The sequence below is a fragment of the Cucumis melo genome, chromosome 12 (assembly GCF_025177605.1).
Source record: "Cucumis melo cultivar AY chromosome 12, USDA_Cmelo_AY_1.0, whole genome shotgun sequence".
Lineage (NCBI taxonomy): Eukaryota > Viridiplantae > Streptophyta > Magnoliopsida > Cucurbitales > Cucurbitaceae > Cucumis > Cucumis melo.
In genome coordinates this window covers 22530474-22556739 of record NC_066868.1, presented here as the reverse complement: position 1 = coordinate 22556739, position 26266 = coordinate 22530474, and the positions used below count along the sequence as shown (strand labels likewise).

The 26266-nt window shown below is 31.7% G+C and overlaps 1 protein-coding gene, 2 long non-coding RNA genes and 1 other non-coding gene across 10 annotated transcripts; 3 read left to right on the top strand and 1 right to left on the bottom strand.

The window, feature by feature from the left end:
* Window positions 1-2165: 2165 nt before the first annotated feature.
* On the bottom strand, window positions 2166-3838 carry LOC127144487 (uncharacterized). Its single transcript, XR_007816203.1, has 3 exons — window positions 3278-3838; window positions 2727-3187; window positions 2166-2628 (listed from the first exon to the last, which is right to left on the bottom strand). It is a non-coding gene; the product is annotated as an uncharacterized LOC127144487 (long non-coding RNA).
* A 787-nt stretch (window positions 3839-4625) lies between these two features.
* Window positions 4626-7418, top strand: LOC127144486 (uncharacterized). Its single transcript, XR_007816202.1, has 2 exons — window positions 4626-5225; window positions 7267-7418. It is a non-coding gene; the product is annotated as an uncharacterized LOC127144486 (long non-coding RNA).
* Window positions 7419-15312: 7894 nt separating this feature from the next.
* On the top strand, window positions 15313-22792 carry LOC103487559 (tobamovirus multiplication protein 1-like). Of its 7 annotated transcripts, none has more exons than XM_017045174.2 (13): window positions 15317-15696; window positions 16356-16403; window positions 17345-17378; window positions 17532-17618; window positions 17708-17759; window positions 19208-19388; window positions 19997-20092; window positions 20320-20383; window positions 20775-20839; window positions 21005-21079; window positions 21197-21233; window positions 21697-21857; window positions 22366-22792. In XM_017045174.2, exons 1-13 carry the CDS (start codon window positions 15589-15591, stop codon window positions 22390-22392), a joined length of 1035 nt encoding a protein of 344 aa, XP_016900663.2. In that variant the 5' UTR covers window positions 15317-15588; the 3' UTR covers window positions 22393-22792. The 7 variants fall into 7 exon arrangements, with proteins under 7 accessions (XP_016900715.2, XP_016900688.2, XP_008444139.2 ...); XM_008445901.3 differs by having other exon boundaries at window positions 15318-15696; window positions 21197-21275; XM_051080531.1 differs by lacking the exon at window positions 15317-15696 and adding an exon at window positions 15714-15775 and having other exon boundaries at window positions 21197-21275.
* Window positions 22793-24010: 1218 nt separating this feature from the next.
* Window positions 24011-24206, top strand: LOC127145029 (U2 spliceosomal RNA). Its single transcript, XR_007816809.1, has one exon. It is a non-coding gene; the product is annotated as a U2 spliceosomal RNA (small nuclear RNA).
* The last annotated feature ends 2060 nt before the right edge of the window (window positions 24207-26266 follow it).

Below are 26266 nucleotides of genomic sequence, written 5' to 3'. Positions count from 1 at the left end.
ACATTTTAAAGGAAAATGGACCAAACGTAGACATAAACTAAAATAGAAAAAAAAATTGACCATAAAATTCCGACCAAAACAATATATATATATATATATATATATATATATATATATTTTGAAATTGTGATAAAAACAGTGGACAAAACCTTACTAAATTTAGACAATAAATTAAATCTTTTATTTAGGAATGACGATAAATAAAAACTTCAAAAATGCATGGACGCCTTTTGCATTTTTCAACTATTTTTAAATTTTATTTTTAGAAGCAATTTCAAACCCTATTAATTATAATTTTATCACAAAATACATAGTACTATCCAATTCCCTTTCATTCTTTCTTTTCGATCATACCATAGCCGATCTACCCTTGTATGTACCTGAAACAAAAGATCTCGAGTTCAAATTCATTCACCATCAATTTGTATTAACAAATCCTCTTTTCTAATATATTTATCATATGATGTTTTGGTAAATACTCAGCTATCATTCACGTTGGGTTTATTTAGTACAATAATATTTCTTTCATGTAATTTTTTAAAAAAATATTTTAAATAACAAAACTTCTAAAAATATATTTACCAACAAAATATCACAATTTATACGTAATAGGTAGACCACTACTTGTGTCTATCTATGATAGAAACTTGATAGACACAAATAGTAGTTTATCTTGATCTATAGCGATCTATCATAGATAGATTGTGATATTTTGCTATTTATAAATATTTTGGTTCAAACTATATTTGAAAATAATTTTTTTAAAAACAATGTTTGAGGAAATACGTGAACTTTAACCACTAACTCAATAATATATCGGTCATAACATATTTGAATTATAATATGATTGATATTTTCTTAATAGAAAAATACCAATTCATCATTTAAACTTTATAAGTGTTGTATCAATTTAAACTCTGAATTAATAACTAATAATTATATTAACTTAAACAAGGGTGCGTTTGGGGGAAGGGTTGATTTAAGGAAGGGTTAGTGTTATGATAAAACTAGTGTTATGATAAAACTAGTGTTATCATAACCCTTGTTTGGGGGAAAGGTTTAGAAATGTAGTTTTATGATAATATATGTTTGGGGGAAGGGTTAGGTGGGAAGAGTTAATGAGGATTTTATGATAAGATGTGTTTGGGGGAAGGGTTAGGTAAGAAGGGTTAATGAGGATTTTATGATAATATGTGTTTGGGGGAAGGGTTAGTTGGTTAGTTTTATGGAGATTTTATGATAAAATTTATTTGGGGAAAGTGTTATGTGAGTTGGGTTATTATTATTATTATTATTATTATTATTATTATTATTTTGTTTTATGTAGTATAATTTTTTTTAAATGACATTGTAAATATGAGAAAAAATTATTATTATATATTTTTTTACGAAAGCGTCAAACCCCTCTTATTGTAAATAATTTGTTAACAAATTGTACATGATTATATGGAAACTAATGATGTATATTTCTTTTCTTTTTTAGATAAGATAATAATATATATCTTTTCGAGATAGGTAACATCTTCATTCAAACATTGGAGGAAAGTTTCTTAGACTTCCATATAATGATTATATCTTTCTTGGCAATATTTCTTTTTTTTTTTTTCTGGACAAAAATTTAGAGGATGTTTGGACATTGTAACGAGATTGGAATGCATTGCAATTCAAAATTCATGTTTGAATCAACCGTTTTGAGTCCAATATTACACCAATTTTGTTAATGCAATTTTAATTAAACTCAATTTTGCATCATTTTCATTTTTTTTATGATATCATTTACTCATTTTTGTTCTATTCAATTTTCACATATGTTTTAATACTTCTTTGATTTTTAATAATCCTAATTACATTATAATTCGTCAAATATTGACCATTTTCATTGATTTTCTTATGTGTATTCATTTTGATTATTAGTCCTCCCTAAATCTTTTTTTCTTTTTGTAAATATATAATGAAAACATTATTAATTAACTAAAAAGAAAAATATACTTCAGGCTGGTCAAAAATAAGAATAAACGGACTTCAATTAGGCGTACCAATTCAATTTTTTTCTCTTAATTAATTAAGATTTGCAGCAGCAATTCCCTATTTCAAGATCAACTACCATTCAAACTTTAAACAATCGATAATAAGCAGAATAGAATCAACCAAAATGAACCAAAATATGAAAAATAAATTATGTAAATTACAGAACTTCAATGTACTTCACATAGAGCTACAAGAAAGGTGATGAGTTCCACAGAATTTAAGTTCAAGACACACAACCACCAATCAGAATTTCATCAAATCCCCAAACCCAGAAAATCAAACCAAGTGATATTACACTATTTAGTAAATTGGAATGTCATTAAAAAGGATATCTCATAACCTAGTTAAAAATCATACAACTTTTTCTCTAACCGTCAGCTTTTTGGCTTTACTAACTGCACTAACTTCATTCTATAAACTTCATTCTTCCAACATTCTCAACCATGTTGTACAAACCATCAAAAAAACCACTTCCTATACACGATACCACTACTTAATAATACAATTACCTCCTAAAAAAACCATATCAGGCCAATTGTTAAGGACTTGATGATGATGCAACTTGTCTTGGTTATCTTATATACCTAGAAGTGTTTCTGCCTGCAAAAATTAACAATTTTTCATCAAGGTGTTCATTTCATAGAATCAGCTAACCAAATCGTGTAATAATTAAGGACTAATCAGTTTCTGGTAATCACCTTATGCTTTGCTTGAACGCTTCCAGTCTGAGAAAGTGCAACTAAATGGGGAATTCCACCTTCACTCACGAGCAACCCTCAATTTCTCACCTCTCAACACACAATTGCAAGAGTGTCAACATTGCAAATTCTTTCCCTTTCACCGACCCATCTTCAATTGCTTCTACAAGCGCAACAATTCCACCCTCTTCCACAATCGCATTCTTTCCCTCTTGAATCCTAGCCAGGCTACTCAGAACCACCATCGCCTTCTCTGCTAAACCAGTACCTTCCGGTTCCTTTTCAAATTATCCAACACTCCACCTTTGCAGGATTCTCAATCAAAAGCACAACTTTTCAGGTCTATTATCCCACGAACCACAATCCGGATTCGAAAAACTTGAAACATTCGCCGGTTTTTCCCACTGAGTCGGTGCCTTGTACGTGAAATTACACTCATCTGCCGGTTTGCAACACCCAAACTACAGAAAAATTCACACACAAACTCTCGTTACTTATGAAATTATTTATGGGGTGGTTTATTTAAAATTTAAATTGGAATTAAATCGTACCTGAATTGAAGATAAGTGTTCTTGGTAGAATTGCGCAATGGTTTCAGAAGCGATTTTCTAGTTGAATTCGACACACACCTTGTCGTCGACAGTTTTTTATTCTGTTCCAATCTTTGTTCCTGACGCGATTCTGTAGCCAGTTGGAGTAATCACCGAGTCTGTACTCTTTATATCCTTTGTTTGAGAGAACTTTTCCGGCGGCTTTGTTGGTGACGGTGAACGCAGAGATGGTGAAGACGAAGAGAAGAAGGATGAGAATGAACATAACGAAAAAGGTAAATCCAGAGAAGCCATCTCACGCGACAACACGCGCCGATGAAACTCGCGAATGAGACAAGTAGAAGAAAAACACCGAATTCAACCAGAAAAGAAGGAGGCCTGAATCGAAAGAAATACACATAATAATGTTTGTTCGGCGGAAGTGAAGGAAGAAGATTGACGAACCTTGGGGTAAACAAAGGAAGAAGATTAACGAACGTTGGGGTAAACACGGCGGAAACACGGGTTCAACGAGGAGGCAACACGGGTTCATTGGAGGGGCAACGCGGATTGAAAACGAAATGCGGCGGATAGGGTTTCATTTTGAAGATGGCATTAAACCCGGTTTATGAAAACCCTAAAACTAGGGTTTCCATAAACCGTGGGCCAAACGGGGGTTAGGGTTGGACTAACCCAAGCCCACAGTAATAACCCTAACCCCAAACAGCCCCTAAGCTTTTGTTTTGTAAGTGTGTTAATTTACGCAATTAGTTATATTTTGGACCAAACTTACAATTGTTTAAATTAAAACCCGAGTGAGCATTTGAGTGATTAGTTGGATATTGTAGTTAGTGGTTATTAAGTTTGTAAGCTATAAATGTAGGTTTTAATAGTTTGTATTTGAAATCTACATATTCTTTTAGTTTGATTATAGTAATGTATGTTTTAAAAATAGTCTATGGATTAAATTTAATTATTTATTTGTACAACTGACATTTACCCGTTTGTATCAAGAAAATTGAAAATTGAAGAAGTGATTCCAAGTCTTGTGATTTAAAATCTAATGAATGATTTTAAGTTAATTATTTTACTCGAAAGAAAGTTAATAATTTATTAATATAAGCTTTTAATATGTTAATTAAAACTTAAAAAATAATGATGAGACCATTTAAATATTTTATGAAATCATGTCAAATTCGAGCATTTCCCTCTTAAAAAGTTAATAAATAGAAATAAGATTTGAAATCATTTTCAGATTTAAAATCATTATGCCAACAAAATTAATTTAAAGTCAATTATAAATTGAAATTTCTAAATATATTTAAGAATTAATACACTTTTAAGAGAACGAGAAAGGAAAGATCGAACATTCAACTTCGAAGTAAAGAATATCATGTCATGTCCATTATCGATCATAATCATTTAAATTTTTATAGAGTTCCATTTCTTTATTTTTTTAGTTTTAATACTAAAATCATTTCTCAAATTCAATTTTAGGAATTAGATTCATCCATCTCCACGAACAGGTTTTTCATTAGCAAGCAGCAGCAATGAAAACGAAGCCTCCAACTCGCTCTCTTCAATCTTCACATTCTTTCTTAGTTTTTCCAACGATTCCTTCAATTTCAAAAGCTCATTCAAATCCAGATCCTCAATTTTCATCAATTCCCCTCTCGATTTCATCTCTTTCTCCATAACCTCTCCCTTCTTCTTCTCCATTTGCAACTGTTTAACCAGATCTAAAAGTTCTTCATTCTCCTTCTCCAACATTCCCCTCTCCCTCACCGCCGTATTCCGATTCACCTTCCATTCACAACTTAGGTATCGATCTACGACCTCCTCCACATTTGGATTGCCGAATGAGAATGCCTTACCGCCGGGAGAGAAAACGACAATCGCGATCTCTAAACCGCACAGAGTAGCGAGATCGGTCGCTTTCTTGAACAGACCGTTTCGACGCTTCGAAAAGGTAACTTGTCTAGAACCTCTATCCTTCACCATTTTCATCTCGATCTTTCGCCTTCCCATTGATAACGTAGTTTAATCGATTTTCTACTGAAAAATTTAGCCGATCATAGATTGATTGATTCCTGAGGAGATATGTGATTTGTTGTTGAATGTTTCTAATATCGGAATTTTGGTGTCTGTTTTATACACATTATTTAGTTCAATTTGTTCACTAACATGGAAAGCTTTTAAATCTCTTTCTAAATTTGGCTTGTTGTTGGAAAATTTGAGATTCCCATTATGTTCAAGGAGGTTCATCTCTTTGCAGTTTCTCTTGTAAGAAATATGATTGAATATATTTTCATTTAACAAAAATATGATCAATTATTAATTAATGTTTTCATATGTTTTAAGTCTTAATTAGTCTAAAATATGAATGTCAAAACCACGTCACGAAATTAAATCAATTAATATATTTGCGTGCTTGAACGAAAAGATTTTGTTGTTCAAACCTCTCAACCTTATTCGAAAGAATTTTATTTTCGACCTATTTTAATCATTTTTTATGTGAATGTTTGAGGTATGAAAATGTGACCTTTTTTACACAAGTGTGGGGTGTGAGAATCAATTTTTGCGTGTATACATACCATTGGAAAAATTTACTTCGGTAATTAACAATGAGACTTAAACTCAACATTTGAAAACAAGTTTATTATATTATAAATACATCTTTCTAGCATGAAAGAACAAAAAAAAAAAATAAATAAATAAATAAAATGAGTGCATATATTTCAATTTATTGTTGAGCTATGTCCACTCTTTCCATTTACACTTTATTAGTTTTGCAAGGATTTTTTTTATGCCCATTTCAATCCCTTCTTTTTAATTTGTTTAGGTTTAATTACTATTTTCAATCTTTACGCAGTGCTTATATTATAGTTTAAGAAAAGAATGTTTTGGTTAATCTACTCTTAAAAAAATGATATGTTAGTTCATAACTTTGACAAGAGTTCTCTAGACAATGAAAAGTTTAATACAAAGTTATGTATATATGTTACTAACACGAGCGGTATGTACTTCTTTTCCATGATGTTCTAATTTCCACGTATATTTGTTATACAAAAAAGAAAAAGGAAAGAAAGAAATTGTAACTGTGTTTAAAATAATTGTTGAGAAGAATATCATGTTAGAATTTCTTTTTCTTTTTCTTAATAATATAAACAAAGTAAAATAAATGAACCAAAATAGTCACCTTTCCAGAATAGGTAAACTAAGATGAACTTTTGAGAGTATGTAAACTAAAACATACAACATCTATCAACTAAAACATTTAGGGAGTGTTTGAGGTACTAAATTGTTTATTGTAGTTCGTTGGTATTTATAGTCGACAAGTTATAATAGTTAGTGTTTATGGTGCATACTACTTTAGTCTAGATTATAATTATTTACGTTTGAAGTGTAAACTACTTTTATTTTAATAAAAAAATATTAAATATTATAACAAATAAAAAAATAGTGAATATTGTAGAAAAAAATTAAAGATTTTGAAAAAATATTTGCTATGTTTTAAATTTTATGTTATAAATAATTGTACGTAATACTATTATAGGTGGTACTCAAACATAAAGTGAGAACCCATCCTACCAAACTCTAGTTGGTGCCAAACCCAACCCTCGAAAATGAGAATAAAAGTTTTGAAAGTATAGTAATAAACGGAAGAAATTAAATATATTATTTGATTCAGTAGTTTTTTTTTTTTTTTTTTTTTTTATATAATTTTTTTAAAGTAGTATTTATTTAGTAGTTATGTTTATGGAACTTTGGCAGATTTGGTTGGTACAATCCATTTTTTTTTTATGGATAAGATTTTTCGAAGAGGGAAATAAAATAACTGTCGACCAAATCTCACCTTAGATTCCCATTTTATGCTTTTCCAATTAAGGGGCTTTTATTACGATCCAGTGTGTGACACTCCATGGAGACGTGCTGGACTTTACCGTCGGATTTGTAGAGTTATGTGTTTGTAAATGATGATTGATTATTGCTTTTGTTCTCAATGGCAGATCAATGGTTGGATCGGGCTAGCTGATGGCTTGTGCTTAATTGTTTTGTATATATATATATATATATATATATATACATTTCTTTTATTTTACATTTATTTTGGTTGTAAATTTTGTGCTATTTGATAATAATTTATTTTAGAAAATTTGTCTTTTCTTTTTGTCTTAGGAATTAAAAAAAATATCCGTGTTTGAATTCACCGGTTTTCAAGTTTTATAGAATGGGTTGTTTTGGTTCTTGAATTGTATTTTTTTAGTTCGTGAGTTTATAAAATAGGTTTAAATGATCTTTATAGTAATTTTTTATTATTTTAAATTAAAATAATTATATGCATTTTTAAATTTAACACATTTATCTGATTAACCAAAATATTTATAAAATATTGTAAAATTTCACAGTTTATTGTGACATATTATAGATAGCAAAATATCATAGTCTATCATGGTCTACTATAGATAGATTAGAGAAATGTGTTAAATTTCTATCTATAATAAACCATAATAGACTATGATATTTTATTGTATTTATAAATATTTCAAGAAGTTTTGTCATTTGAAATAATTTATCTTTATCTAAATTTGGTTTTTGAATAGATTTTTGTAATTGAAAATTTCATATAATTATATAAAATAAGGATCTTTTGAACCTTTTATTAAGATTATAGGAACTAAGAAGATAGCATTTTGAAAGCTTAGAGACAAAATACACCTATTTAAGAGAAAGGAAAAACATTAAGGTACTAACAAGTACCTAATCTTTCTATTAAGCCTTTCAATGAAATATAAAGAAAACTTAAAGCCCGAACTTAAAAACAATGATCCAAACGATCATTCACACTCAAGATAAAACATAAAAATAACAAGAACTAAAATCCAGTGAACAAAGAGACAATATCGAAATCTCAAGAACAAACAAAAAGAACAAAGGAACCTGAAACCATCTGCCTTCCTACCTCGCGAGGAGGAAATCAGCCCAACCTTTCTCCACAACAAAATTGACGTACACTTATCCCTCCCACCTTTTTAATTCTCACTACTAACTCGTGGTCCCACCAAGATGGTATCCAACTTCCTTGCTTTCCTCCTCACTCCCACGTGTAGCCTCCTCATTTCCCACATTGTTTTTCTTATTCCTTCTATTATAGGGGAATAAAATCGAGGACCTAGCATCGCTCTCCTCCTCCAAATCCACCTTGTCCTCAAGGTGGAACTTAGGGAATCGGTGCTTTAGGTATTCACAATCTTCCTAAGTGGCTTCATGAGGGGGTAGACCTTTCCAGCTGACCAATACCTCCCAATCCTTTGTAGCCTGATTCTTATGGCGGCGATAGGTGCACTTGGGGATAAAACTCCAATTGAGGGTAGGGCATTAATTGCTAGAATCGCGGAAAATACTCAAACCTTTGGAAGTAGGACAGAGAGCTCAATTTATTCCTCTAGTGAGATAAGTGAGCTTAAAAATTAAATGAGCTACAAGCATTGTTAGAGGAGATAATCATCAATTGATGATTTGTGGGGTATGCAGGAAAATCAAAAACTTCAATGATCAATGTCCACAAGTAAAAGATGTCAGGAAAACAAAAAACTTTAATGATCAATGTCCACAAGTAAAAGATGTCAACTTAGCTAATGAGTTTAGAAGATATGAACCACCAAGTTCCAACTCTTACAATCGTTGATGGAAGGATCGCCCAAACCTTAAGTGGGGATCTCAAGAACTTAGACAAACATATCCATCAAATCCATCTTCCTCGACTAACATGAACTTAGAGGACATTTTAACCAAAATGGGAAACAACAATTTGATTTTTCAACAAACAATGCAAGATTTCCAAAAATATACCTTAGCTTTCCAACTAGAAACAAGGGCTGGAATTTCTAGTTTAACTAGCTAAATATCTCAACTTGCTTCAATGGTAAGTAAACTTGAATCTAAGCTAAGCTTCCTTCACAACCCAATATTGAAAATGTAAGTGCCCATATTCTTCGTAATGGTAAAGTTGTAGCCACTTCTAGTTCAAACACTACTTTGCATAATTCTAGCAACTCCTTTCTTGTTAAAAAGGATAAGGTAGATTCACATTCAACTTCTTCTTCTTCAAAATGTACTTCCTAAAAACCTTTGGACAATGTTGCTAATGCTCCTCTTTCATCTAGGTTAAATCTACCAAGGATAGAAAAAGTCAAAGATGAAGAACTTTAAATGTTCAAGAAGGTGGACAGAAACCTTCCTTTACTTAGTGTGATGCAACAAATTCCAAAGTATGTCAAGTTCCTCAAGGAGTTTTGTACGAATAAAAGAAAACATTACGAGAAAGAAAACATCATTGTAAGTCAAAACGATTCTGAATTAATCAATAAAGATATGCCAGAGAAAAGCTTGGAGGTAACAAACAAATTAACAATGTCATGTTTGATGTTAGACCTATGGGCCTCCATAAATGTTATGTCTATGCATGGTTTTAGAGAGCTAGAGTTAAATAATTTGCAAAAGACCAATGTAAGCATCCAGTTAGTGGATAGGTCCTATGTTAGCCTCTTAGACGTAGTTGAGAATGTCAAGGTAAGAAAGCTTATTTTTCCACTAATTTTTACATCCTAGATACCCATAAGACATGCACACCTAAAATACCTAATATCTTGTGAGATAAGTCATTCATGAAAACCGCAAAGGCCATAATTGATGTCGGTAAGGGTAGTTAGAATTTGGTGGAGATAGGATATCATTTAACATAGTGAATCTATGAAATATTCTATGGAAAACTTTTCTCTCAACTACCTTGGTTCTTTCAAATATATTCCAACAGCATGTGAAAGCTTGTTTGGAAACCATTTTGAGAACCATGTTGTTGAATTTGAGTCTTTTGATAATCTTTTGTATAATGAACACGGTTCTTGTAAGCATTCTTTTTGTGAATGTGATTATGCATACGTTAATGAAGAAAATATTTCTTTTGAAGAAAACTGTGTTTTAGATGAATCATTATTTAAACTTAACTATAGTTTTAGGAGAAGATGGGAACAAACTTTATAGTCTTTTATGTACCTTGATAAATTCATTCAAGTTGATTTTAAAATGAATCTAAAACTAGCTCTAAAACATTTATGTGCACCTAATCATAATTCTTTGAACATTGACAAAAAGATTGAGCATGTTCTAGATTCTTTTTTGTTTGCTAAAAAAGAAAATTCTTTGAAACAAAGCATGCATATTGAATTATATGTTAAAAATAATTTCTCTTAGAAACATGTTGGCATGATAGTTGAAAATGACTCCTTTTTTAAAAATGATTGTTTGATGGGTGAAAACATTAAAAAGACTTCTCTGAAATATTTTGATCACGAAAATCTCTCTCATAATGCTTCCACCCATGCTAGTGAATTAAAAATATAATTTTCAACAAACTCTCTAGTGTTGAAACTTTACATGTGAACAATTTAAGGTTAGAAAGTTTGAATAATAATGTTGATTCTTTCAAAAACCTATTTGATGATTGTGTTAATGACTACATTGTATAAACTTTTGGTCATTCTTCTTCCTATAGTGTGCATGATTCAAAGTTGATAATGAGCAATAGCATAATTTAGAAGATGAAAATGTAAGCTTAAAACAAAATAATTTATTTGACTTTGATTTTTGCATTGAGGCTTCAAACTTTAGGCATGTTATTAACATTATTTTAAGGCAAACGCAAGCAATGAATAAAACTTTTTCATCTAAGATTTCTTGCTTTTCTCTTAATGATAATCACCCACTCCTAGCATCAACTTGCTCCATCGATAGTCAAACAAAGCTTGGAAGGTCTTCAAAAATCACCTAAAGAGAAAAAGAAAACCCTTGATCATTAATTCGGATTAAATTAGGGAAAGTATGATTCACGACCAACCTTAAACAATGCAAAATTTTACTACTTTCTTTTAAATTTTGCATATTTTTTTTAACTTTTAATTTAGCCTCTTTAATAAAATTTGATAGAAATTCTTGTTTCCTTTTTGTAGGTACAAAGGAAAATTAAGTATAACCAAACTTGAACCTTTGCAAGCAATGAGAGGTTTTCTATTCCCCTTCTCTTTTTTCCATCCTTAGAATCTAGCTTAAAATACTTTGAGGACAAAACAAACTTTTAAGTCGGGGTGGGGTTGAAGTCTTGCATGTTCCATTGTCTTTTAGGATATTTTCATTTTGCCAAAAAGCCAAATCTTTAAAAATTTTCAAATGCTCTATTTTTAGAATAAATATAATGTGTAATTAGCTTTCTAGCTTAGAAAAGCATGTTTGCCTAACCCTTGAGCATGGAGCTCCAATTTATGAATATGTTTGTTATTTAAATATTTTAAATATGTTGAAAATGCATACTTTGATAGTTAAAGGAACGAATATAACACGTGCTATCCATTTTTTGAATACTGTGAATACTGTACATACTTAATAATATGTGCTCCTGTCTCTTTATTATATTAATACCCAGTTTTTGGTCATAACCACTTGTATATGATTGTTTGCGTGTCAAATATGATTGCTAATGAATGCTTGATTGTTTTTATCAAATAACAAATGCATAGATGTTTTTTCTTAGCTAGTCTTCTTTGTTACTTACCTAGCCACAAAGAAACTAGAAGTTTTATGTAAAGGGTAGGCGTTCAATTACGCTTGTTGTCACGTCAAAGGTAACGATCACACTAGAACTAAGTCAAGAACCCTAAACAAGGATAGCACACCGATTCTAGGAAAGCTTAGTTACCATTTACATACCAAAGAAAAAAAAGTAGCTTGTCCCTTATATGCAAAGCATTTAAAAAAAGTGAGGTTAAGTGGAATGCGTGGGAAACTCTTCAGTTTTTGCCTAAGCAAAACTAGACTTAAGTCTTTTGAGAACCCAACGCATTAACCTAACCGACCAAACTCTAAGGACTAGGCAACTCTAGTTTGATTAGGCCGAAAGTGAAGAGTTTCCCACACAAGCTCTAATACGTAGGAAACTCGATGCATTCTTGTTGAACTAACCGGCTGAACTCTAAAAACTAAGCAAGTTTGGTTTTACTTAGGCCAAAAGTGAAGAGTTCCCCATGCATTTTACTTAACCTCCCTTTTTTCAATGATTTACATATAAGAAGCAAGCCACTCTTTTCTTTCTTTGATATGCAAACGATAACTAGGCGTGGCTAGAACTAGTGGGCTATCATTGTCTAGGATTATTGACTTAGTTCACGTGACAAGACTTCTAGATTGTATGTGTACCCTTTACATAAGAGTTCTAGATTTTTTATGACTAGACAAGAGACTCCTAACCTATGGTTTATGTGGACAAGAAAGTTATTACTGTCTTCAACTTGTAAAATTTTTTCTATCATTTTCAAAATTTACTTATACAATCGTAGGCACGTCGTAGGTAAGCAACAAAGAAGACTAACTAAGAAAATGCATCCATGCATTTATTCTTTTATACAAGCAATCAAGCATTCACTAACAATCATATTTGGCATTCAAACAAGAGCATTTGAAATTTTTTAAAATTTAAGCCTTTTTTGTAAAATGAAAATTTTCCAAATAACATGGAACATGCAAAACTACAACCTCATCATACTTAAATATTTGCTTTTCCTCAAAGCATTTTAAGCAAGATTGTAAAGATGAAAAAAAAAAAAAGAAAATAGAAAATCTTCCCTTGCTTGCAAAAGTTCCAAGTTTGGTTATAATTCATTTTCCTTTATTACTAAAGAAAGGAAACAACAATTTCTATCAAATTTTATTAATGAGGTTAAACTAATTTTTTTAAAAAAAATGTACAAAATTTAAAAGAAAACAGTAAAATTTTGCATTATTTAAGATCAATCGTGCAACTATACTTTCTCTAATTTAATCCGAATCAATGATCAAAGGTTTGTTTCTTTTTTGTATAATTCTCGAAAACCTTCCAAACCTTGATTGACGAAAAGGAAAACGAAATGAATCAAGAAAACTGCTTCTTCGACACAGACACAAATGAAAATAGGAATTTCATCTATCTTTAATCTAAACCTCGTGGAAATATAAATAGAAATGATGAAATGAAATTGCAGTGAAATAAATGATCATAATCATTCATAATAAATGGCATCGAAAATGATGACGACATTTGGAGAAGCTTGAGAACTCAAAAGTTTGAACATACCAAAATGGGGTATTTCTAAATGACAACCCTTTTTCTTACGAATGAATTATTATCTTTTGCTACGTTTGTGACATCATGAAAGATACTAAACTCTAAGTCCAAACTCAATTTTAAGGTCGACGACCCAAACCCTTGTAAATATAATGGAGACATATTTGCAAATATAACAATTAGATTTAAAATAATTAAATGTACAATAATATTTTTTAAAAAAGTGCAAATATAGCAAAATCTATTGATGATAGAGTGATATATCAATATTTGCAACATGGTTTATCAGTGATGGACTTCTATTATTGATAGACTTTTACAGATTTTGTTATATTTGTATTTCTTTTAAAATGTTGCTATAAAATTTAATTATTACTTCTAAAATTGTTACTCATTATCCTTTTATTAAAACCTAAGGTCTTATTTGTTTATTAGGGTTGGAGAACTAAACACGTAAGTTTGGAAGCTTTAAAAGTCATAAAGATTGAAGTTCACAAGCTCTTAACTTTGGAAGCTTTTATTTATTAAAGTGTAATTATTCTAAATATCTGAAGACCTAAGTTTCCAAAATATTAGTTTTTAATCTTCTAAGATCTAAAGACTAAAGTTTAGAAGTCTTCCAAAAGATCATTATACTCTCCAAACTCTTGAGAACAAGTTGGAAAGCCCTAAAGATTGATCAACAACGACAATAAGTTGCAAGACCTTTAAGATAAATCAACATTCAAGAGTAAGTTGCAAGACTAATCAATATCAAGAATAAGTTACAAAGCCCTTAAGATGATTCAGTGTTTGAGAGTAAACTGTAAGCTCTCAAGACAAACTTTACTTTTTGAAAGAAATAATCAAAAAACCAAATATTGGATTTTATACCCGTTATTCTTAAACTAAAACAAATACAAAGTTCAAGTTCAACTAATTAAATTTATCTACAAATCTCATCCAACAAATATTATTAAAGGAAATTGTCTAAATTTCATTAAAAAAATATTTTTATAGTGATCCATTTTGTTCGCAATTAATATGCAACACAAGTAGGTTTAAATCTTGATCGTGATTAAATCATGCATCCTTACATTATGTTTGTCGAAACTTTAAGAATATACTAATACTTTCATTATTATTTTGAATGAATGAGTCACAAAAGCAATATTTATAATTTTTTTAGTAATTTAAATACTATTTATGTCTCTCTATTTTTAGTTTTAATTCATATTAGTCTCTATATTCTTTATGTATTCATTTTAGTCCGTATACGGTTAATTCTGGTTAATTTTAGTTCATGTATTTTTAAATATTTATTTAAAAAAAAATGACCATTTTGATTCATTTGTTTTCATACTTATGGAAATTTTAAGATATCAAAATTGTCACATTTTAAGAGTTCGAGGTAAAGTGACTAAGCTATTGTATCAAGAATATTGATATTTATACACATTACATGAGGATAAATATAGCAAGTATGTGATGAAATCAAATATACAATTAAGGCATGATTGAAGACCATGAGTCATGGAGGAGGTGATTGAGAATTAATTTGAAATATTCTTTTAATACAATACATAGACTGTAAAAATTGAAAGCATACTGAATCAAAATAAACTAGAATTAAAAGTATATAATTTTAATAAACATTTTAAAATTACATCAACTAAAATGAGCCTAACACGATAATATATATGTACAAAAAATACTATTTAAACCTAATTATTAGAGACATCTATTCACAAATCAAAAGAAAAAAAACTATTACCTTAACATTTATGTGGACAACGAAAAATAAAATAGTTACAAATTTAGTGGGAAAAGTCTTCCTTCCTCTGTTGAGGGGAGTGACAATGGGACAAAATTCAAAGGGATTTAAGGAATTTTTCTTAGCTTCGATTCTAAAATATTCGACAACACACAATACCTTGTCTGCCCACAAATTCCTTTCCCAAACAGCTATTCCAAAAATCACTTTTTTCATTGATGTTAAGAATGAATAGAAACAGATACGTTTCAATAGTGATTTTCGAAATGCCGAAACTAACTTTTCAAACAACGTTTTTTAGCAATTTGTAAAAACATATATCTCCCAAGACCTTTTCAAAGCCGTTGCTTTCACGCGCTCTCTCCTTTTCTCATCTTTTATAGATTAGAGAAAAGGGGTTGAAGAACAGAGAGATAGCGAGAGGAAATGACTTTTGAACTAATTGAAGACTCTTGTTTTCCACCCTTTTTGTTTGGTGTACATGTGGGTCTTGCTCTTCTTGATGCCATTATTGCAGTTCTTGCCTTTTATCAGGTTTTCTAAACCACCATTTTCCATTGATTTTGCTTTTCTATTCTCCATTTTTAGAAACTATGGAATGCGGGTTTGCAATGTATTATTCTATTGCTGTAATTTCAGATTGAGATTGTTGTTTTCTTTGCATAGGAATGTGGGTTTATATAAGTTGAGGTTGCCATTTTCTGATTGTTTGAAGATTTTGGACAATTGGGGTTTTTGTTACTGGTCACTTAATGATTGATGCATCTTGTTGATCGGTTGGTTATTGAGTTCGTTAACTGTTTGATTTTCTGTAGATGACTAAAATGGGGTTTCAAATTGGTCTTTGGACTTCCATTCACTGAGATTTGTACTTTACCCACTTCATTACTGTTGCTTTTACTAGCCTCCTTTTTTTTTTCTTTTTAATTTGTTAGCTAAACTTGATTAGTTGGCAGCATCTGTTAATAGATGGCTTTGCTTTTGTGCTCACCACTTATTTAATATTCAATAGTATTGCTTTAAGCATTCTTGGGGAATTTCCAAGTCTTAGTTGTATTACAAGTTCAATATCAACACACCACACTCTCCTGTAATGTTAATTATTTTTATTATTATTTCCTAGTTCTGTTTGCGAAATGGATTATTTTTGTGTAAGAAAAATAATGGCTATTTATAAACATTTTCTATTCCAGTTAGCGAGGATTCAATCAAGAGATTCACGTGGTTGGACTCGTCAAAAAGTGAGTATTGCAATGCATCTCTATAGTTGAAATATGAAATCATTTTTTATAGATGCTTCCACTTTTATCTTAGTTTCAGTTACATTTGTTGACTTTACTGGTAGTTTAGGGATCATGGCTCTTTGTTATTCATTTGGGCAGCCAATTCCGTAGTTTCTGTTTCTAGTTATCTTTCCAATATATGAGGGCTACAGTGTGATTCGTGACATAGCGTTATCACTAACACCCCATCTTAGAAAATAAATTTAATCTCTTGCCATGTGTTTGAGAATTGCTTGTTGGGAAACTTCATTGGATGTTTGATCTCCAAGCTCCAAAGTCTTAGATTTAAACTCCCATGTTGAAAGTTTTTTTAACTTAAAATGCTTGTTTTCTCCTAGAGTTTCCCTTAGGGGAGCACAAGCTCATTGAGGATCCACTGCCTCGGTAACCTGAATGAATTTCTTATTGAACTAGAAGCAAGTGGGTTGCACTTTATAAGGGTATATCCTTCTTGTCTGCATGGAGACCGGCTTATATTGGGATCTGTATAAAGTAGAATAGTGCAAATGTGAAATAGGGATGAGAGACGTATGACTCTTCAACTTCCTTCTTCACTTGTGTTCTACCGGATTTCTTCTGGTTCATGCTATAGAACACACTAAAGTCTGTACTCGGGTTATGACATTGAGTCTGAAGCTATCATTGATTGTGCTTCTTCTAGCTATGGATCATGGTGGGATCAAAGAGGAAAGTGGCAAAGGCAACTTCTCTAAGGATTAGAAAAAATGGTCGTAATGCATGCCAACGCAACATTCTCCAAGATGTTGTTTAATGATGTGCGCAGTTGTGACTTCTGTTTTTTTTAACATTATATGCAAAAACATATACCTTATTGATATTGAAGTATAAATTTATTAGTTGTATGTGGATTTTTGTCTCATACTACTTGCAAACTGCAGGTGTTTCATCTATTGATTGGTTCTTCTAACTTGGGTAAGGCGTTGTCATTTTCATAATCATATTCAAAATTTCTCTCTTTTCTGCCTCTACATTCTATTGTTGTTACCCAGTCTCTAAATTTAGCTGTATTTATTATTTATTTACTAGACTCAAACATGGTTCCTTAAGTAAGTTTTTTCATGGCAGGTTATTTCGCTTATTTTATCTTGGCTCTTTTTGCCGCTTGCAATGGGTGGCTATGTTGGTCAGGTTCTTGTGGTTTCGTTTTTATGGGTAATCTCCCATTGACAAATATTCAGTAAGTCTTGATTTTAAGACATGAACAATACTATTTAAATATGGAACTTTTTTTTCTTCTGCAGCCTTCCCCAAAATTCTAGTTCTCGCTTTGTTTCTTCTTCTTTTGTCATTCTGGTAAGTGTAATTTTCTTTTATCATTAGCATCCTGAACTTTTTATGAGTTCGTTTTTTATACATTGAAGAAAAGTTCTCTCCTTTTATTTCTTTCTTTTGCATGGAGTCTCATTAATATTAGTTTATCTATAGCGATTTATATGTAGTTCTTTTAAACAATTTTAGATAATTTATAATTAAATTTACCTTCACTCATCAAGCTTTTGGGTCAATCAGTGATTTAAGAAAAAGAAATCCACAAGCATAGATCTCGTCATCATATGATATTCTTACACTTTTCTTCAAAACATTTTCCATTTCGTTTCACCTATGTGGCTCAAAAAATAGCTTTTGCTACATTCAAAGGAGTTTCGACCATTGTTTGAATTGATGCTCACGCAAGACCTGAGTAATATTGTTTTTCCAATCTTTGTGGAAACACCTGAATGGATCAAGAACTTGCAGCTGCTTAAAGCAGCACTCGTAATTGAAAAGGCAAAATTAAAACAAGTGTTCTCGATCCCTTATACTGCTCTTACACTTTTAGCAAGCAAGTACATGTTGATGTTTACATAAATGTTATGGGAACTAGAGTGGTTTTCAGGGATCACCCTCTATACAAAGCAATATGGAAGGACTTTTACCCAAAAAAGATTAAATTTTTTATTTCGGAAGTCAGAGACAATGCTATTGACTGGTGACAGAATGCAGAAACGCATCCCCTACATGGCTATCTCCACATTGTTGTCACATCTGCAAAAAATGGATCAGACTTGCTGACCACATCTTCCTCCAATGTCACTTTGCCGAAAGATTTTGGAGGAAATCATACATATTTTTGTATGGAATGTCACCTTTCCTTGAATCCATCGGCACCCTGACATTCACACTCACAGGTCACCCATTCATTAAACAAAAGATCATGTGGATTGATCTGATCCGAGCTTTTCTTTGGAACATTTGGAAGGAAAGAAACAAATGTCTATTCTCAGAGAAGAAAAGCTCCTATGACTGTTCTTTTAAACTTATTATTTATCATGCCATGAGCTGATGTAAACACAATACCCTTTTCCATTCTTATGATTTTTCCTCCCTTCTAACCAACTGGAGAAATCTTATGTAACTCCATTGGTCTTGGGCCACAACCCCTCTTTTACTTTATATAAAAATGAAATCATCTTCATAAAAAAATTTGTTGAGTTATTTCTTTTATTTACATATTGATAGAAGCATAGGTAACATGATATTAATGTTCATTCTTGAAAGATTGTGGAATCGATATCAATAAACATTCCTCAGTGATATGTTAGTGAGATGATGGAGACGTTTCTTTATTCTCTCGGCCAAACTATTGCATTAAGTAGATAAGTTAGAATTGAATGTACCTCTTTTTATTTTTAATTTTCTATTCCATTTCGTTAGAATTATTTGAAAGATGTTGCTTATGGATCTGTCAAAAACTTTTGTAGGGTTGACCTTTGCCATCAGCCAGAGGATGAAGATGACGAGGATGAAGAGAGGAGTTTCGAGGAAGGCTTATTGGAGAAGATCTCTAGTAAACCAAGTACATCAAATACAGATTGGAGCAGGAGATGGTGGCTTCCCGTACGACTGCCACATGTTGGAAGCCGTCAAAATTTAGTAATACTGGTACATGACATAATGTTCTTTTTAGCATCCTGTAAGTCTCCTAGTTAGGCAAATATTAAGATTATTAGTGTGGTTATTAGTAGGAGCATATTAGTAAATAGCTAATAAGTTTGTTAGGGCTTTTAGTTATAAATAGAGGGAGTGAGTTGGGAGCAAGAAGTATAGATCATTTTTGTAGGATTTTTCACTATGGCAATTTTGGTAGAGTGTAGCCTTGTCGAAAGGCTAGGATATCATAGTTTCTTTATTGATTAGGTAATATAATTCAATCCATGGTGGTCACCAACCCAAGAATTAATTTTTCTATGAGATTTCTTGACATCCAAATATTGTAGGGACAGACGAGTTGTCCTGTGAGATTAGTCGAGAAATGCATAAGATGGCCTGGATACTCACGAATATAAAAAAGAAAGATAATGTAATATAGTTTTGTCTTTTGTGTTTGTTTATCTTCTTTATTGCTCTCGAGTATTCTTGTTCAGTGTTAAACTAGCTCATCCACTCTGATTGTCTTATATCCTCTCTTGTCACTTGAGCAGATGCCAATTGCTAACTAAGAAATTGGAGTACTCAAATGACAAATCTGATCAGTGGCTGTTTATGTACAGGTGGTCACAATTATCTTTGTTTTAACATTGGCATTTGCTGTGATACTGTGGTTTGAGATGGGAAACATATCCATTGATTCCTTGGTAGCTGTTCAGGTATGAAGAATCTTAAAACCGATTTGTATTCAACAAACCTTTTTCCGATTCAAACCACAACATCTAGGTAAAAATCTACTGCCCGTCGAGACTTCGCTATGGCCAAAAAACATGTCATGATGGTCTAGCTCAATATCAGTTTCCAGTTTTTTCCTTTTTAAAATTTTTTAAATACTATTATTAATATGCTATGAAATAATGTGGGGATCAATTTTACCATTGTGCAGGTAGTATATGTAGATTTTTTTGCTGTAGTGACACTCTTATTAGGAGGCGCGTTAGCTGTCTATGGTTAGCAACTATTCTTCATACTAGCTTTCGGTTGTTTTAATGTCTTCACTCATAATTATTAATTCTAGTTTGATTGAAATTCTCCGTCCTAGGGCTATCCTTATTGCATAATAACCAAGGATCTCTTCCATAATATGTCTGATAATTTCATCTCTAAAAAGAACCTCTTTCATAATGGAAATTAAACGAAGTTCATACAAAAACGTTGGCCAACATGGAATGCAGGGGCATCAGTATCCGAAATATAATTTCAGCTCTCTGGGAGAGTTTGATTGATCAAGTATTGAAAAACCTACATAATTCCAAGTAGTAGGACTTTATCTTTGATGGGTTTATGCTGATGTTATGAACATCTTTTCTCTCTCTCTCTCTCTTTCTTTTTTCCGTTCAGGATTGCTGTTGTTCTTGAAAATGAGAAGGGTCAGATCTGAGAGGGCATCATCTGAAATATCGAAGGTACCACTTTCTCTTTCTTGGTTGATGTTGATGTTTTAGCAGTTTTGGCTTCAGAGTACTTAGAACCTCTTAGTTGCTCATTCTTTAACGGATTGCGGTCCTGTGCGTTGCATTTAATCACCTGCATTCATCTTATTGCTTTGGAATCATTCTCTTGCGTTCCAGGTTGCAGGTTTGGCTGCTGTGTCGGTTGTATGTTTCACTTCAAGTGCACTTGTAGCTATTTTAACAAATATCCCGGTATACCCCCGGCTTAACTAATGAATTCTTGTTTTCTTCAGAAAAAGGCCAAAGAAAGAGTGACAAACATGTTATATCAGTTGATAAAATTATGAATTTTACTCATTATGGTTGCAGGTATCGATTCAATGGCAACGGCAATATCACATTTATGGTGCATATACTTCTATTTTGCAGATTACATATTATTTTATAGGTATCAGCTTTTAAAGTTAGTTTATCGTGCTTGTCGCTTGAGTTTTGGATCTGTCTAAGTTGTTGTTAGCCTCTTAAAATTTCCCTTTCATATATTGAACCATTTGTTTTGGGAAATTGATCAGGTCACCTACCTACTTAAATTCCTGCCTCAGATTCATTTTCTTTGCTCTCTTCAAACATCTTATATCTCAAAAATAGTCTTACATCCTTGCAAGACTCCACCTTTTTACGGTTGGTTCCAGTCGATTTGGAACTTGTTTTTAGTCATCAGATTGGAGGCTCCGCGCCTTCATCCCTCCCTTGGCCAACCTGGACAAGCCTCTGGCATCTCACTCTACTTGAAGGGGATGGAGGAACCTGATTTTTCGGGTTTATACAATTTTCTTTGAATTTTGATATGAAGCAGATTGTTATGCCAGGATCAACAATTCCTTCAGCATTTGTTCTCTGGATTATGAGAGAATTACCACCATGGATTGCAGCTAGTTCCCAAGAACAAACGAGAACAATAACCTTTGTTTGTGACGATTCTGCAACCGTACATCGTCCTCAGGAATGGACTTTGACAACAAATTCTCCGGTTTGTATTTCATTAGAACTATTTAACTTTCTTATATCATCCTGCTGAATTCCTTTTGTTACCATTTATTTGGGGGGCCCATTCCTGAAAATGGAAAAATCTGAGTAGTTGAGAACTTTCAGAAATCCGTAATATAGCAGGTACGTACAGTTGTCTGTTTGTACACTAAAATTAAAGATTCCATCATCTTCAAAGTGTATAGACAATGAATGCTAAATCAACTCTAACATCCCTACATACTATATGTGTTTTTGAAAGCCCTCCACCTGGGTTTTCTCGTTTTGTAGGAATGGGGCCCCAAATTCCCAGTAACAAAAGTCGGGTTTACCTTTTACTTTCTTTTATCTTCTTGCACTTTTCTCTGCTGAATTTCTTTTAGACGATGACATTGACGACATATAATGTTAGGGAGCCTGTTCTTTCCACCCTTCATTTTTCGTTTTTTTAATGCACATGCAAGGGACCGTTACCAAGGGACCATGACGGTTGTTGATGTCTTTGTTTGTAGGTACCATCAAGGGGTAGTCCCATATAAATGCTTTTATGATGCAAGTTTAGTCTGCCAAATTTTAGAAGCGTGCCAGAATTGTTGATTGTATTGCAGTAATGATCGAAACTGTTGCAAAATGTGTTTGATGAGCGGTATCGAGAAATCCGTAAGGTTGTGTTGGGTACCGTGCTGTTCTATGATTTTGTAAACATGTGTATATACTTCTCTTGCATATTGCTTCAATCAAATGTTAATAGAATAAGTCGGTATCTCGAACTAACCGCTGATTGATTGGTTTCGTTCTTCTTTCAAAGAAGTGTCATTTGGTGCACTAAATTAAGTTATGAAGTATGAAGTTAAGTATGTTTGTTGAGTTAGAAAGACTGTGTTCGGAGGTGAAGAGTTGAGTTATTAAGTCGGAAGTATTTTCGATTTGGTTTTTCTACCATCCTTGTTTATTTCTTTTTGTTCAACCATTCAATTAGACATTTTTCATTTTAAATTTTCAATTTTCGAGAAAACTGTACATGTATTCTAGAATTTTCTACATTCAACTATTGTATTTGTGGTAGACAAAATACTCATGCTCCATACAAACAAGAAAGTATAGTTTTCACGTTCAATATGGAAAAAAGCTAGGGTTCTTGGTCGGTTAGGGCATTAAAAAACATTACATAAATTTTTTTCAATATGGTAGTTTAATGGCATTTAAATTTAAGGAGGAAAATACCTTTTTGGTTTCTAAATTTTGCGTTTAGTTTTTATTTGATATTCTATGTTTCAAAATGTACAATTTTACCATTGAAATTTAAATTTTGTTTAGATTTAGCCATGATTTACTAAACCTACTCAACGTTCAGTGTTAGTGGCAAATGTTTATTAATTAAATTTTAAAATTTTAAGATAAACCATAATGAATTAAGTTTCATTTTGAAACATCCACACTACAATTCCTTCAAATTAATTAATAGATATCCTTTAAAAAACATTTAATAGATATTAACACAAAAGAGTTAAAAGTGAGTGTTCAACGATTTGTATTTCAGAACTCAAATTTTAATAGAAAATGTAACCTTAAGAAACCTAAAAACCAAAATAAATATTAAATCAATAACCTAAAAATCAAATTATATTTTACCCTAATTTTAAAATATCATCATGGCAAACAAATATTAAACAAGAGCATGCTTCTTTTAATGTAGAAAACCAAATCAAATAGCCAAAGCATTCAGGTTCCTACAATTTTGTTGTTAATGAAATTTAATAAGTTAACAATTTAGTCTAAATACTTTCAAAGTTGTTAAATTCTTTTCCTCATCATAATCCCATCGAAAATAAATATCAACTTTTATTATAAAGACTTAATTTTTGTGAGTTATAAATAAAATCTATCAATGAGAAAAACTCAAATCATTTTTTAAAATAAAATAATTACAAATTAAAGTTGAAAAATGACTAGTTTTTGTAAACTCGTCTTCTGATTGATGGGTAGTATTTTATAATCGTTTTTTTTTTTTTTAAAAGCAAATATATCAATGAATATGGGGCTTGAGAAAATGAATAGAGTTCGCAAGGGGCGTTTTTCTTGTCCCACATCGTTTAAGCTAAGATGCAGTAGGAAGACAGTGGGTATAAAATAGGCATGAATATGGCATTTAAAAGCATACCTTTCTCGGCCTTTTGGCTAAGATCAAGTGTAGTATCTGTTCTTATCAGTTTAATATCTGATACGTGGGCCATCGGTCCACATGATATTAAATTAATCTTTTTAGGGGGAGAGCCCAACACAATAGCTTGCTATTGGGGCTCTCAAGTGTCGCCCATGCGTTGCACTACTGCTTGGGCCCGGCGCACCCCTCCAACTTTTAGTTCAAGGAATTATTTGCAGTAACCGGCTAAACCAAGTTTAGGTATAATTGTAAATGTAGTGGTTTTAAAATATGTAGTAGAATTTGTTAAAATTAATGAATGATAGGAGGAGTTTATAGGGAGTCTATCAACGAAAATATTGTAAATGTTGGTTTATACAATGAATATAAAGTAAATGGTTGGTCTAGTCTCTAGTTTACAAGATGCCTTCTTACCCAAAGAACTAAGATGGGTAGATAGGGTCAAAGCCGCTTTTTCCAAACTCCAACACTGCTGCTGCTCGGTATTCAGAAATTCAAGCGATTCTAGCTACGTCTTAGCTATTTGTCTCTAGCTACTTAGTTTGACAAATGATTCTAGCTATTTGTCTCTAGCTACTGTTTGGATGGACAAGCGATTCTAGCTTTTACATATACCTTAGTTTGGGCATAAGTATTGGACGAGATTATTACTATAAAACGTAGTTTTGGGCTCCTGCGAAGCTACCAATCAAAGGAATTGTGTGGAATTGGACAAGATTACAGCTTTGCTGGAAGAGTATTAATCCCATACTCTAAGACAATGGGAAGAATAAGCCCATTGCAATAATAGGAAGAATTAAGAGCATTGAAACGTGTCACGATTGACTGATTGGCTCAAACTCAACAACCGTTCCACTCAATTAAATTCATTTCTCTTATTTTTAGTGTTTTCCATCCAAAATATAGGAAGGAATATACAAAGACCCACGAAACGGTTTTGAGATATTGTGCTAGAAGGAAGAAAACAAGTCAAATCAGTCAAATGAATAGTCAAAACTAGTTTGATCATTTATTACGTTCACTCAAAACTAGTTTGATCTTTTATTAAAGTTCCAACGGCATATTGAGTGGAAAGAGTACAAATCTTGCAACAAGGGAATGAAGATGCTCTGAAGGAAGGGAATTAACTAGTTTAGAAAGGATGAAAAGCCCACTCCGTGATTAGCGCTTAACAAATGCAAATGCAATCGACTCGTATAGACTATACCTTTGCATAAACATTATGATCCCTTGCATCCACTTCTGGAACTTCATTCCTCTAATCTGCTACTCTTCATTCCCCTAAAGAAGGGTTGTTCTATTACTCGATAGATATATCAGCATATCTCCTTGAACTCACTTACTTCTTAAATGAATTATATGTCTTGTCAATGATTTATAGAAGATTGCATATCACATGAATTATAGAAGGTTGCATCTAGAGTTCTAACATTTTTGCTCTATAACGTTAAAATTCTTAAATTCAACGAATTACATGTCTATGTCAATGAATTATATGTCTATAAAGTTGCATTGTCTTACTCAACTCAAGTTCTAAAACATTAAACTTTTTTGGGTTGTAAAGTTTATGGGATTTTATTTTTGTTTATTTTTTAATTTCATTTGTAAATTGTTCGTCTTCAAATATAATACTAAAAAATTCCAAGTTTCGTGATATATGTGAAAAATGACACCGATACAGTACAACTGTAATTTTCTTTGAATCTTGATATAAACCGGATTGTTATGCCATAGTCATCAATACTTTCAACATTTGTTCCATGGATGAAAGAGAGAATTACCACCATGAATTGTAGCTACTTTCCAAGAACAAATGAAGTCAATAACTTTCATTTGTGACAATTCTGCAACAGTACATCGTAATTAGAAATGGACTTCGACAACAAATTCTTTGGTTTGTATTTCATTGGAACCATTTAACATTCATATATCATCCCGCCGAATTCCTTTTGTTATAAAAAAATTTTGGACCCCCACTTCTAGAAATTAAAAGTATTGATTAGTTAAGAACTATAAAAAAGATCTATTATGCAACGATATTAAAGTTGACTTATTGTTCGTAACAAGTAACATAATTATTTTGTCATAGAGTTAGACAAAATCCTAACGAAAGGGACCAATAGAAGTGCTTTTTAAAAAAGTTTATAGACTTGTACAGAACCAAATTCAAAGGTTTATGAGCAAAATATAATTTTAAATCAATATAAAAAATACATGTATCTTAACTAAAATAAAAAAATTGAAAAATA